Source organism: Carcharhinus amblyrhynchos, chromosome 30 (genome assembly GCF_965287045.1).
Source record: "Carcharhinus amblyrhynchos chromosome 30, sCarAmb.v2.hapA, whole genome shotgun sequence".
Classification (NCBI taxonomy): Eukaryota; Metazoa; Chordata; class Chondrichthyes; order Carcharhiniformes; family Carcharhinidae; genus Carcharhinus; species Carcharhinus amblyrhynchos.
The window spans coordinates 121,858-136,506 of NC_137353.1; the positions used below are offsets into that span (position 1 = coordinate 121,858).

General features: G+C 41.8%; 1 protein-coding gene across 2 annotated transcripts in view; it reads right to left on the reverse strand.

The window, feature by feature from the left end:
* The window catches only part of ddx19a (DEAD-box helicase 19a), a 91,934-nt gene that overhangs the window by 27,381 nt on the left and 49,904 nt on the right, over window positions 1-14,649 (reverse strand). For both annotated transcript variants that reach the window (XM_080215032.1, XM_080215031.1), the window contains exons 5-7: window positions 10,919-11,011; window positions 10,693-10,795; window positions 9,955-10,069 (exon numbers count right to left, since the gene is read on the reverse strand). In XM_080215032.1, the coding sequence (XP_080071158.1) occupies window positions 9,955-10,069; window positions 10,693-10,795; window positions 10,919-11,011 (311 nt within the window). The remainder of the gene's footprint in view (window positions 1-9,954; window positions 10,070-10,692; window positions 10,796-10,918; window positions 11,012-14,649) is intronic.

Consider the following 14,649-nt stretch of genomic DNA (forward strand, 5'->3'; position numbering starts at 1 on the left):
GTGTATTTTCCTCCAAGTGCATTAAGTCTGGGAAAAGTGTCTGTGCAGTCAGCATCACCGTGAAGCAGTCAGGGAACAGTGCCCTTGCAATAAACATTGTCATAAGTCTCCGAAGAGTGTCAATTGATTCTTGTTGAAAAAAATGACATAACCACAGATTAATAGTAAAGAGTTGGTACAAAGCCCTCATCTTTGTCAATATCTAATAAACTTTGCTGAAAAATATGTATATATGGACATTCTCAGGTAAGTAGTGATGCTTTCCATGTTCAAACAGCCACCCAACACCATCACTGCTTTAACTCACATTCCACTTTGCATAGCATTTGTAACTTTTTAGCATCAAGGAAGTAAGGAGACAGATTGTGAGTGAATTATGATACACAAATGGAAGAATGGAAGACACTTCTGCTCATTACTGAACAGAGGAAGTACAAGGATAGCAATACGATTACTGAACGGGGATTAGGAGTTTAAAAGTAAAATATGAAATGAAGACAAAACATTTCCTCAAACTACTGGAGTACAATTCAAAAACAACTTGAGTTAATTTATTAATTATCATAATCACCTACCACTAGGAATTTGGATAGTGTTTCTTGGGATCCTAAACAAGGTTATCTTTGCATGATTTTCATTATTATTTGCAAAATTGTTATTGACTTCTCCAATAGTAGTTCAATGTATAAGCACTGTAGGGGTGATCTCACTGGGCTCTGCTGCTGGCATGAAGTGTCACTAACAGTGAGTGAAGGAACTGGGATACTGAGGTAAGGCTGTCTTCTAGAAGCATCACATTTAGCTAGATTCAGTGTTAACAGGGTCACCTAGAGAAATTCACTCAGGTGTTCAATACTGGGGAAAGCCCAGAATCATTCCTGGTTTTGCTGATTTAGCAAATCCCTGCCAGGAAGATGCTTGAAGCACTGCAATTTGTTCCAACTTCTATTATTTTTTGATTTACTTTTATTTATTTTTTGAAAATAAATTGCAAAGTACAAATTTTCCAAATCTGTCTAAATAAACATGAGCTGAACCTGCAAATACTTGGCGCTGCATTAGATATTGTCTAGTTTGGTTAATACGCAGTAGTTGCCTGAATGTAAATAACATGGTTTAAATTTTATCAATTAATATATTGTGGGTACTACTGCTATTTAATAAATGCTTATTTTTGCCCCTTAATTCAAGTACTTGACTCAGTGGTAGCATTTGATTCAGCCTTGACTCAGTGGTAGCATTTGTTATGACCCTGTTCAGACCAGTAGCTTAAAAACAAATTCAATTCCCAGTTATTTACTGAAAGATTGAAACCACAAGATTCCACAGTTTAAACAAAGTAATTTTCACCACAAGAATTAAATCAAACACAAAATACTATCTTAGCTAACCGCTTATACGCCAACAGCCCAATCAACACAAGTTAAACATGAATTAACAGGCAAATTACAGTTGATTATAAATTATGCATTGAATGATTGATACAACTAAGATACATTTTAAAAATTAGCTCAGCATCCATTCAGCATAGTGGTCATCTATCTCAATCACCAAATTCCTCAAAACTCTGTTTTCGTCACAATGAATTTCAGCTTCTCTTCATCTTGGATGTAGCCTAATTCTCAGTTGTTGGCAGCACACAACCAACCCCAGTTTTATGGGTATAATCTTTAACAAAAATGACATGTCTGCAGAGCCTCCTCAATTTGGTCTGGAGAGCGTAGATCCATCAATGTTACTTTCAACTAACAGAAACAGCTGCAGCAACTTATTCTCATCTTCTGAATTTAAAGTCGTCTTGAACTGCACCATTGCATCCTGCGTACTCCTGAGCTCTGAGGACACTGTCTTTTTACACAGCATCAACCAAAGCTTTTGTTGCCAACTCTCACTTTTAGTTTTAGTTTCCTTAGCAACTAGGATAGTTCCTTTCAAGTAGGGTCTCTTACAAAAATACAAGCTTTTTCCCAAATGTTCTATCATATACTTGCTTCTGGGTTCAAGCCCTATTTCATAGACTTGAATACAAACTAGGCTGAGATCCCAGTGCAGTATTGTTGAAGATATAGTCTTTCAGACAAAATATCAAACTAAAGATCCCACTGCACTTTGTAGAGCAGGCTTAGTTCTCTGACCAACATCTATCCATCCACACAAATTTAGTCAGATGAAATCCTTTTGATAGCAGGTTGTAGATAGACAGATTACCTGGTCATCTATCCAAATGCTGTTTGTGGGGCTTTGCTGTGTGAACATTAGATGTTGATTTTCTCAACATTACCATACTTTAGAAGTATTTCACTGACCGTAAAGTGTTTGGAAACATCTACAGTCATAAAAAGTACCAAATGCAACCAGAGGAAGAAAAATTATTTTGGATTCATACATCTTTACAGTACAGAAGGAAGCCATTCATTGTGCCACACCAGTCAACAAAGATCTGACTGCACTGATTCTGTTTTCCTGTGCTTGGCCCATAACCCTGGAGGTTATGGCAGGGCAAGTGAATATCTAAACGCTCTTTAAATGTTAAGGTGTTTCCGACTCAACCACACTTTCAGGCAGTGATTACCATTCTCCCACCACCCTCAGTGAAAAAGTTTATTCTCAACTCCCCTCTTAGCCTTTTACCTCTTACCTTAAATCTATGCAGCTTGGTTACTGACTCCTCCACTAATGAAAAAAGTGCCTTCCCATCCACTCTATGTTCCTCATCTGGGAGGTGATGGCCTAGCAGTATTATCCCAGGCTATTAATTCAAAAACTCAGCAAATGTTCTGCGGATCTGGGTTAATGGCAAATACTAGAATTTGAATTCAATAAAAAATATCTGGAATTAAGAATCTACCGATGATTATGAAACCACTGTCTATTGGAAAAACCCATATGATTCACTAATGCTGTTTAGGGAAGGAAATCTGCTGTCCTTATCTGGTCTGGCCTGCATGTGATTCCAGAGCCACAGCAATGTGATTGACTCTCAACTGCCCTCCAAGGGCAACTAGGGATGGGCAATAAATGCTGGCCAGCCAGCAATGCCCATGCCCCACGAACGAATAAAAAAAATTTGCACTCACTGTCAGGCCCCCTCTCAACCTTCACTGTTCCAAGGAAAACAGCACCTACCTATTCAATTTTTCCTCATAGCTCAGGCACTCCAGGCCAAGCAGCATCCCAATAAATCTCCTCTGCACTCTCTCCAATGCAATCCTTCCTATAGTGTGATGACCAGAAATGCACACAGTATTCCAGTGTTCTAACTGGTGTTTTACATGGTTCCAGCATAGAACATAGAAAAACTACAGCACAAACAGGCCCTAAGGCCCACAAGTTGCGTCGAACATCTCTACCTACTAGGCTTACCTATAACCTTCAATCCTACTAAGTCCCATGTACTCATCTAGAAGTCTCTTAAAAGACCCTATCGAATCTGCCTTCACCACCACTGCTGGCAGCCCATTCCATGTACCCAACACCCTCAGTGAAAAACTTACCCCTGACATCTCCTCTGTACCTACTCCCCAGCACCCTAACCCTGTGTCCTCTTGTGGCAGCCATTGTGACCAAAGAGGTGGATAAGAGTATGACAGTTGACATGGTGTATATGGATTTTAGTAAAGCGTTTGACACAGTTCCCCATGGTAGGCTACTGCAGAAAATGCAGATGCATGGGATTGAGGGTGATTTAGCAGTTTGGATCAGGCATTGGCTAGCTGATAGAAGTCATGATGTGGATATGCCGGCGTTGGGCTGGGGTAAACACAGTAAAAAGTCTGAATACACCAGGTTTAAATCCAACCGATTTACTTGATAGTAAACTCACAAGCTTTCGGGTTTGTCCCTTCGTCAGATGAATGGAGAGTTAACATAGAACACTACAGCACAAACAGGCCCTTCGGCCCACAAGTTGCGCCGATCACATCATCACCTACCAACCTACAGACCTATCTATAACCCTCAATCTCATTAAACCCCATATACTCATCCAGAAGTCTTTTAAAAGACCCCAGCGAGTTCGCCTCCACCACCACTGACGGCAGCCGATTCCATTCACTCACCACCCTCTGAGTGAAAAACTTACCCCTAACATCACTTCTGAACCTCCCTCCCCGCACCTTAAATCTGTGTCCTCTCGTAGCGACCATTTCAACCCGGGGAAATAGCCTCTGAGAGTCCACCCTATCTATTCCTCTCAACATTTTGTAAACTTCTATCAGGTCGCCTCTCAACCTTCGTCTCTCCAGGGAAAAGAGTCCCAGCTCCCTCAACCTAACTTCATAAGGCATGCCTCCCAGTCCAGGCAACATCCTTGTAAATCTCCTCTGCACCCTTTCAATACCTTCTACATCTTTCCTATAGTGAGGCGACCAGAACTGCGCACAATACTCTAAATGAGGCCTGACAAGGGTCTTATAAAGTTCCAGCAATACCTCCCGACTCCTAAACTCAATCCCTCGATTAATGAAGGCCAGTACACCATACGCCTTCTTGACCACCTCCTCCACCTGCGAGGCCGATTTAAGAGTCCTGTGGACCCGGACCCCAAGATCCTTCTGCTCCTCAACACTACTCAGACTTCTGCCCTTGATAGTGTACTCGTTCATCCCGTTGGTTCTGCCAAAATGGACGACTACACATTTATTCGCGTTGAAGTCCATCTGCCACTTCTCCGCCCAGTCCTGCATCCTATCTATGTCCTGCTGCAACTTTTGCCATCCTTCCAGACCATCCACAACACCACCGACCTTCGTGTCATCAGCGAACTTACTTACCCATCCCTCCACTTCCTCATCCAGGTCATTTATGAAAATGACAAACAACAAGGGTCCCAGAACAGATCCTTGAGGCACTCCGCTGGTGACTGACCTCCATTCAGAAAAAGCCCCATCCACAACCACTCTCTGCCTTCTGCAGGCAAGCCAGTTCTGGATCCACAAGGCCAAAGGCCCTTGGATCCCATGCCCTCTCACCTTCTCAAGAAGTCTTGCATGGGGGACCTTATCAAACGCCTTGCTGAAGTCCATGTACACTACGTCCACGGCACTTCCTTCGTCAATGTGTTCAGTCACATTATCGAAGAACTCAACTAGGCTTGTAAGGCACGACCTGCCCTTGACAAATCCATGCTGACTATTTACAGACAGTTTACAGATTACCTGATTACAGATAAACTGTCTGTGCTTTATATGCTCTGTCTGAGGCCAGAACTCTCCATTCACCTGACGAAGGGACAAACCCGAAAGCTTGTGAGTTTACTATCAAACAAATCGGTTAGACTTAAACCTGGTGTTGTCAGACTTTTTACTAGCTGATAGAAGACAGAGGGTGGTGGTTGATGGGAAATATTCAACCTGGAGTTCAGTTACAAGTGGTGTACCTCAGGGATCTGTTTTGGGGCCACTGCTGTTTGTCATTTTTATAAATGACCTAGATGAGGGTGTAGAAGGATGGGTTAGTAAATTTGCTGACAACACCAAAGTCGGAGGAGTTGTAGACAGTGAGGATGGATGTTACAGTTTGCAGAGGGACATAGATAAGCTGCAGAGCTGGACTGAGAGGTGGCAAATGGAGTTTAATACAGAAAAGTGTGAAGTGATTCACTTTGGTAAGAGTAACAGGAATACAGCATACAGGGCTAATGGAAGGACTCTTAGTAGTGTTGACGAGCACAGAGATCTCAGTGTACACGTGCATAGCTCCCTGAAAGTTAGCACCCAGGTTGATAAGGTTGTTAAGAAGGCGTACAGTGTGTTAGCTTTTATTGGTAGAGGGATTGAATTTCGGGGCCGTAAGGTCATGTTGCAACTGTACAAAACTCTGGTGCGGCCGCACTTGGAGTACTGCGTACAGTTCTGGTAGCCGCATTATAAGAAAGATGCGGAGGCATTAGAAAGGGTGCAGAGGAGGTTTACCAGGATGTTGCCTGGTATGGTGGGAAGGTCTTATGAGGAAAGGCTGAGGGACTTGAGGTTATTTTTATTGGAGAGAAGAAGGTTAAGAGGTGACCTAATTGAGGCATACAAGATGATCAGAGGGTTAGATAGGGTGGACAGTGACAGCCGTTTTCCTCGGATGGTGATGGCTAACACGAGGGGACATAGCTTTAAATTAAGGGGTGGTAATTATAGGACGGATGTCAGAGGTAGGTTCTTTACTCAGAGGGTAGTAAGGGCGTGGAATGCCCTGCCTGCAGCAGTTGTGGACTCGCCAACTTTAAGGGCGTTCAAATGGTCAGTGGATAGGCATATGGATAACACTGGAATAGTTTAGGTTAGAGGGTCATTAGACTGGTTCCACTGGTTGGCGCAACATCGAGGGCCGAAGGGCCTGTACTGCGCTGTAATGTTCTATGTTCTATTTCAGCCCTGGGAAAAAGCCTCAGAGTCCACTCGATCAATACCTCTCAACATCTTATACACCTCTATCAGGTCACCTCTCATCCTTTTTCTCTCCAAGGAGAAAAGACTGAGCTCTCTCAACCTATCCTCATAAGGCATGCCACCCAATCCAGGCAACATCCTTGTAAATCTCCTCTGCACTCTTTCAATGGCTTCCACATCCTTCCTGTTATGAGGCAACCAGAACTGAGCACAGTACTCCAAGTGGGATCTGACCGGGGTCTTATACAGCTGCAGCATTATCTCCCAACTCCTAAACTCAATTCCTTGATTGATGAACGCCAGTACACCATACACCTGCTTAACCACATGCTCTACCTGCAAAGCCAATTTGAGAGTCCTATGAACCCAGACCCCAAGATCCTTCTGATCATCCACACTGCTAAGAGTCTTACCCTTAATATTATATTCCTTCATTCCATTTGACCTGCCAAAACGAATCACCACACACTTATCCAGGTTGAAGTCCATCTGCCACTTCTCTGCCCAGCCTTGCATCCTATCTATGTCTTGCTGCAACTTCTGACATCCCTCCACACTATCCACAACACCACCAACCTTCGTGTCATTGGCAAACTTACCAATCCATCCCTCCACTTCCTCATCCAGGTCATTTATAAAAATAACAAACAGCAAAGGTCCCAGAACAGATCCCTGGGGGCACTGCACTGGTGACCGACCTCCATGCAGAAAAAGACCCATTTACAACCACTCTTTGCCTTCTGCAGGCAAGCCAGTTCTGGATCCACAAAGCAATGTCCCCTTGGATCCCATGCCCCCTCACTTTCTCAATAAGCCTTGCACAGAGGACCTTATCGAATGCTTTGCTGAAGTCCATATAAACCACATCTACCCTTCTTCCTTCATCAATGTGTTTAGTCACATCTTCAAAAAACTCAACCTGACTCGTAAGGCACAATCTGCCTTGGACAAAGCCATGCTGACTATTCTTGATCACACTATACTTCTCGAAATGTTCATAAGTCCTGTCTCTCAGGATCTTCATCAACTTACCAACCACTGAGGTTAGACTCACCGGTCGATAATTTCCTGGGCTATCTCTACTCCCTTTCTTGAGAAGAGGAACCACATCTACAATCCTCCATTCCTCCGGAACCTCTCCCGTCTCCATCAACGATGCAAAGATCATCATCAGAGGCTCTGTAATCTCTGTCCTCGCATCCCACAGTAACCTGGGGCACATCCCATCCGGTCCCAGCGACTTATCTAACTTGATGCTTTTCAAAAGCTCCAACACATCCTCTTTCTTAATGTCCACATAATCAAGCTTTTCAGTCTGCCGTAAGTCTGCACTACAACCACCAAGATCCTTTTCTACCATGAATACCGAAGTATTCATTGAGTACCTCTGCTATTTCTACCGGTTCTGTACAAACTTTCCCACCGTCACATTTTATTGGTCCTGTTCCTTCACATCTCATCCTTTTGCTCTTCACATACTTGTAGAACGTCCTAGGGTTTTCCTTAATCTTACCTGCCAAGGCCTTCTCATGACCCCTTCTGGCTCTCCTAATTTCCTTAAGTATGATCACCCTGCTTTTGTATTTTATGTCTTGGGGAATTAAGGGAAGTATCCTGTACATCATCTTAACCGTCTCAGCTACCTGCCCTTTCACCTTCAATGATTATGGATACGTACTCCAAGATCCCTCTGATTTTCAGTAATTTAGTGGGGTCCTACTATTGTGACGTTAGTGTACTTGAAGAGATGCATGATTTCTGCAGCTCTCGCAGCTTCAGTGATGTCACTGCTGCTGGCTTGAGTGGAAATGTCCTTTTACTGCTACTTAAGAGACTTAAATGGGGTTGTTTGTGTTTACTCTGGGATTAGTTTTAAGATCTTGCATTGTTAGGAGGATGATCGTGTGATTTGGGACAATTTTTTTCCATTTTCCAGTTTGGAGCTGCAGGCTTTAGTTTTAGAAGGGACAGCAAGCTAAAAAGAAGTGTTTTCCCTCTCTTCCCGTTGGTTAGCTGAAAACAAGATCTTGTTTTCCTGAAGGATGAAAAATCTGTTGTTGGGGACTGGACCAGAGTCTCTTTGGTGTTTTGAGAAGCTGAATAGCCTAACTTTTCGGAATGGATCCAAAGAACTGCAGAGTTCAACCAAAGGGCTTAATTTTGCTTATCACGAGCAGCAGACTTTGCTATATTGAACCTGTTTAAAGAGCTTGTCTATGGCAAGGATTTTCGTTTGATTGAAACAATTCGATATCTTTGTTACAGGTTATACATTATAATGGTTGTGTCGTTTCTTGTTTGTAATCGATAGAAATTATTGCTAATTTTCTTCCCATGTGTTAACTATATTCTTAAATAAACTTTATTAGATAAAAGCTCCCTAGTGGGTCTTTTGAATCACACCTGAAGTGAAACGTATCATGCTCACCCTAGCCAAATTCAACATGCAAAACTTACGATTCAGACGGGTTTCATAAAACACTTTGAAGTTTCTAACCTGAACCATAACATTATTCATAGTGAAATCCTTTGCCTTGTTATCCCTCCCCTGAGTTCATTACCTCTCACTTCTCCAAGTTGAATTCCATTTGCCATTGCTGTTTCCACCTGACTGGTCCATTGATATTCTCCCACAGTCTACAGCTATCTCCTCACTATTTACGAGGTGCACGGACACGGTGGATAGGCAACAACTGTTCTCCTTAGTCGAAGGGTTAGTTACAAGGGGACACAAGTTAAAAGTGATGGGTGGGAGGTTTGGGGGGGGGGGCTTTGAGGAAAAACATTTTTTACTCAGGGGTGAGTGACAGTCTGGAATGCATTACCTGGGAGGGTGGTAGAGGTGGGATGCCTCACATTCTTTAAAAAGTACCTGGGTGAGTATTTGGCACATCATAACATTCAAGGCTATGGGCCAAGTGCTGGCAAGTGGGATTAGGTGGGTAGGTCAGGGCCTTTCATGCATCGGTGTGGTCTTGATGGGCCAAAGTGTGTCTTTCGAACTGTCGGTTCTGTGATTACCAACCTACCAATTTCCATGAACCTGTGAACTTCTTGATCATTCCCCCTACATTTCAGCCCAAATCATTAATGAACACCACAAATAGCAAAGACTCTAGATCCATGCACATCAAAATCTATTCTGATTGGATCAGCCATTATTTTGTTGAATATTATCAAGGAATTAAAAAAAAATGAACTGTCTAAATTTGTAAAGAAATTGACATAATTCTTTTGCGACAAAGTGAGGAACATTTTGTATATAGTCTGGTTTAACAGCAAAAGAATAATCTCTATAAAAACAACTTCCAGTATATATTACCTTTCAGTTTTAGTACCAAATTCCAAAGATTGGTTGGGTACTTGAGGGAGATAAATTTACACAGCCAATGGGATAGAGCAGGGGAGTGGGACTGATTTGATGGTTTGATGAAGAGCTGTCATGTTTATAATGATTGTATGATTTTAAGAGATGTTTCTTGATTGATTATTGAAATGTTAGCAGTGTGTTCTCCAGGCTGCACATGCACTCATTAGAATTGTAGGCAGACATCAATGCTAGAGTATTACTCACGTCTGTTGCCTCGCACTGCATATGCTAGCTTGATATCAGGGCAGCACTTTCCCATTTGTTCAATAACCTGTCCGGTCTGCAAAGCCAGTTCATACGTTGGAGAAAGGCATAAACACTGGGGGGGATAAAGGACAATAAATCATTCAGGATTATAACCGGGCAAATCAGAAAAAACATTTGGATAGTGATATACATAGTTACAAACTGCATATTTAACACTGAGTTCAAACAGAAAACAGTGATTTACAAGTCAATACCAAGAGGCCCATTTCTGCAATCTCTCCTCTGAGGGGAAAGTGCGCTGGTATACAATCGTGAAACTGGCCAGGACTTCCTCCAACTGAAGTATACATTACTAGACTTGAAACATTAGCTCTGTTCTCGCTCCACAGATGCTGTCAAACATGAGATTTTCCAGCATTTTCTGTTTTTGTTTCAGATTCCTGCATCTACAGTCATTTGCTTTTATATATACACATTAGCACTGTTATACAAACATCAAAAACAGTAGAAATAGGCCATTGGGCTCCTCAAGCGTGTTTACTATTCATTAATTTCATGGCTGATCTGTTCTGTTTCTGAAAATTGTGCTCGAGTTCAATTACAAAGCTGTTCCAATTTTAAACCCAGATCATTATATTTCTAATTGTCATTATTTTAAAAGAATAAATCAAAAAATTGTTCATGTAATTCTAGTTGCCAATGAATGGATTATTTTGCAAAATTATAACACTTTACCTGTGGGTGTCTCTGGGAGAGATCTACGCGGCTGAGCATAGCCAAAACAAAGGCAGCTGTCTTACCAGTACCTGATTGAGATTGTGCAATTAGATTCTGAGGGCTGCAAGGACAATTCAAATACAAAATGTCACAAAATAAAATATACATCAAGAAAAATATACTGTAAGATGTTCACATGACAATTTTCACATCTGGCCAATTATATTAAGAGTGCTAAACATACGGTTCTGCAAGCATCATGGGTAATGCTGTCTCTTGGATCTTTGATGGTCTGTTAAATCCCATTCCATACACACCTTGCAGAAGCTCTTTTTTCCTAAAAGATAAAAAAAACCTGTTTTTTAACAAAATCTTTCTTATTGCTTTCTTTCACTTAAATTGATTATTAACTAAGGAGATGACTCGCTCAATTCACCTCCCACTATACGGAATTGTACTAATTCCCATTCCCTCCAAATGATGAGATTAATGCAAGGATGCTGCATACTTTTGTTTTTGCTTACCTTCAACTTTCATATCACATTGACAGATCAATTCACAGTAAAAAGACAACTTTCCTTCATTTTATTTCTAATTTTCAGATTTCAAACATAAGTGAACAGCTTACGCTTCAATATACTGATATAATGTGAAAATAAATCTTGAAAATACATACAACAGCATCAGATTCAAGACGCACAATGTTACCAAGAATACAAAGCTAACATATTCAGCCCTTGATCCAACAACTGTTATGAATGAATGCTTCTTCAATTTTTTTTCTCTCGGTTTGATAAATAGAGCTCCAAACTTTACAGTCCCAAAGATAAGGTTTTGGTTATGAAGAAAGACTAAAGAAACTGGAAGGTGTCCTTTGTTTAAGAAGGGTAGCAAGAATAATCCAGGTAATTACACGCTGGTGAGCCTTACATCAGTGGTAGGAAAATTATTGAAGAGGATTCTTTCATACAGGGTTTATTCCCACTTGGAACTAAATGAACATATTAGTGAGAGGCAACATGGATTTGTGAAGGGGAGGTCTTATCTCACGAACTTGATCGAGTTTTTTGAGGAAGTGACGAAGATGATTGATGAGGGCAGGTTGGAGACTTGGGCGGAAAGATGGCAGATGGAGTTTAGTCCGGATAAATGTGAGGTAATGCATTTTGGAAGGTCTAATACAGAAAGGAAATAAACAGTAAATGGCAGAGCCCTTAAGAGTATTGATAGCAAAGGGATCTGGGTGTACAGGTACACAGACCACTGAAAGTGGCAATGAAGGTGGAGAAGGTAGTCAAGAAGGCATGTGGTAAGCTTGCCTTCATCAACTGGGTATTGAGTTTAAAAAATTGGCAAGTCATGTTGCAGCTTTATATAACCTTAGTTAGGCCACACTTGGAATATCGTGTTCAATTCTGGTCGCCACACTACCAGAAGGATGTAGAGGCTTTGGAGAGGGTACAGAAAAGATGTACCAGGATGTTGCCTGGTATACAGGGCATTAGCTATGAGAAGAGGATGGAGAAACTTGGTTTGTTCTCACTGGAGCGACAGAGTTGAGGGGCGACCTGATAGAAGTCTACAAGATTATGAGGGGCATGGACAGAGTGGATAGTCAGAAGCTTTTTCCCAGGGTGGAAGAGTCAATTACTAGGGGGCACAGGTTTAAGGTGCGAGGGGCAAGGTTTAAAGGAGATGTCCGAGGCAGATTTTTTTTTTTAAACACAGAGGGTGGCGGATGCCTGGAACTTATTGCTGGGGGAGGCTGTGGAAGCAGATACGATTTTAAGGGGCATCTTGACAAGTACATGAATGAGATGGGAATATAGAGATATGGTCCCCGGAAAGGGAGGGGGTTTTAGTTCAGTCGGGCAGCATGGTCGGTGCAGGCTTGGAGGTCTGAAGGGCCTGTTCCTGTGCTGTAATTTTCTTTGTTCTTTGTGTTAAAATTTATGAAATAATTTGGTATAATAAATAAGGTAAATTCTAAACGCTGCTGAGTTGGCAACTAGAGGAATCAAAGGAGGTGTTAAGGGTCGGGAGGTGGAACCTGTACAGACTGGAAGGGTTGCACCTCAACAGGCCAGGACCTCAATTGTCATGAGAAGGTTTGCCACTCATTTTGAGGGAGGAAGAGGGTAGAATCTGATTGTAGATTCAGAAGAGAGAGAAGCAAAATAGGAAATTAAAATCAGAAAGCTAGTGAGTGAGTGTAGAAAATAAAGGAAATAAAGGCAAGCAATAGCTATTATATTTATTTCCTCCCCTTTTTTGCTCCTTGATTATTTAGTATTTTTGGAATGTTATTAGCATCTTCTATTGTAAAGACGAATCCTCTGCAAATTCCTGGTTCTCTTTTATTATTTGCCTAGTCTCATTCTCCAAGGGGTCTATGTTCAATCTGGTCTCTCTTTCTTCTAATATACAGATAAAAAAACTCTTACAATCCACATATAATCCCTACAGTGCAGAAGGAGACCACTTGGCTCAGCAAGTCTGCACCAACTCTCTGATAGAGTATCTTGTCCAGGCCCTCTCCCAGTAACCCCCATATTCATCACGACTAGTCTACTTAACATGTAAATCTTTGGACTGGGAGAGGAAACCCTCAGTTTATCTTCTCCCTCTATTTTTTGTTCATCTTTTGTTGGGTTTGAAGACGTTCTAAATCATCTGTCTTATCTATGTCATATTGTATGTTTTTTTCAGTCTAATATTATCCTTGACTTCCCTGGTTAACCATGATTGATTTATCCCTTAGAACAGTACAACACAAGAATGGGCCCTTTGGCCCACTATGTTGTGTTGAACATAATACCAATCCCTTCTGCCTGCCCTTGGTTCATATCTCTCTATTCCTTAGAAATTCATATCTTATCTAACAGGCCCTTAAACACCCCTATGCATCTGCCTCCACCACCACCCCTGGCAGCATTCTAGACATCTACCACTCTCTGTCTAAATAAAACTTGCCCGTCACATTGCCTTTCCCCCCTCTCACCTTCACTGCATGCCCCATTTCAACTCTGGGAAATGATTATGACTGTCAACCCTATCTATGCCTCTCATAACTTTATAGGCTATCAGGTCTCCCTTCAGCCTCCTCCTCTCCAGAGAAGGCAACACTACTTTGTCCAGATTCTCTTAATAGCTCATACCCTCTAATCCAGGTATCATCCTGGTAAACCTCCTCTCCAAAGCCTCCACACCCTTCATGTAATGTGATGACCAGAAGTGAACACAATACTCAAGTGCAGCCTAACCAAAAGTTTTATAAAGCTGCAATATGACATCCTGACTCTTGTACTCAATGCTCTGACCAGTAAAGGCAAGTATACCATGTGCCTTTTTACCACCCTATCTACTTGTGTGGCCAATTTCAGGGAGCTATGGACTTGACCCCCAAGACCCCTCTGTACATCAATGCTGTTGTGATACGTATTAAAGATATAGGCTTAAATATAACGGCTATGTTTGCAGAAGATACAAAACTTGTTCATGTGATTGATAGAGAAAGTTATAAACTGCAAGATGATATCAACTGACTAGTTGGGTGGGCAGAAAAATAGCAAATCAAATTCAATCTGGAGAAGTGTGAGGAAATGCATTTAGGGAGGGCAGGTAAGGTGAAGGGTTACAGACTAAGTGGATATTGAGAAGTGTAGAGGAACAGAGGACTTTGGAATGAATGATCATTGAAGGTCGCAAGTCAGGTAAGACCAGGTGGTTAAAAAGACAGGACACAATCCTTTACTCATGAAGGCATAGAATATTAAAGCAGCAGGGGGTCATACTAATTCAGGAAAACATTAGTTAGGCCACTGCTGTAGTATGGCATACAGTTCGTCACATTAAAGGGCATGACCTCATGAGACAGCACAGAGGAAACTGACAAGGATGTTGCCAGAGGATTTTAGTGATGAAGACTGGATCAGTGGGGCAGCACAGGATGTTGAGGGGAAATTTACTTGAGAT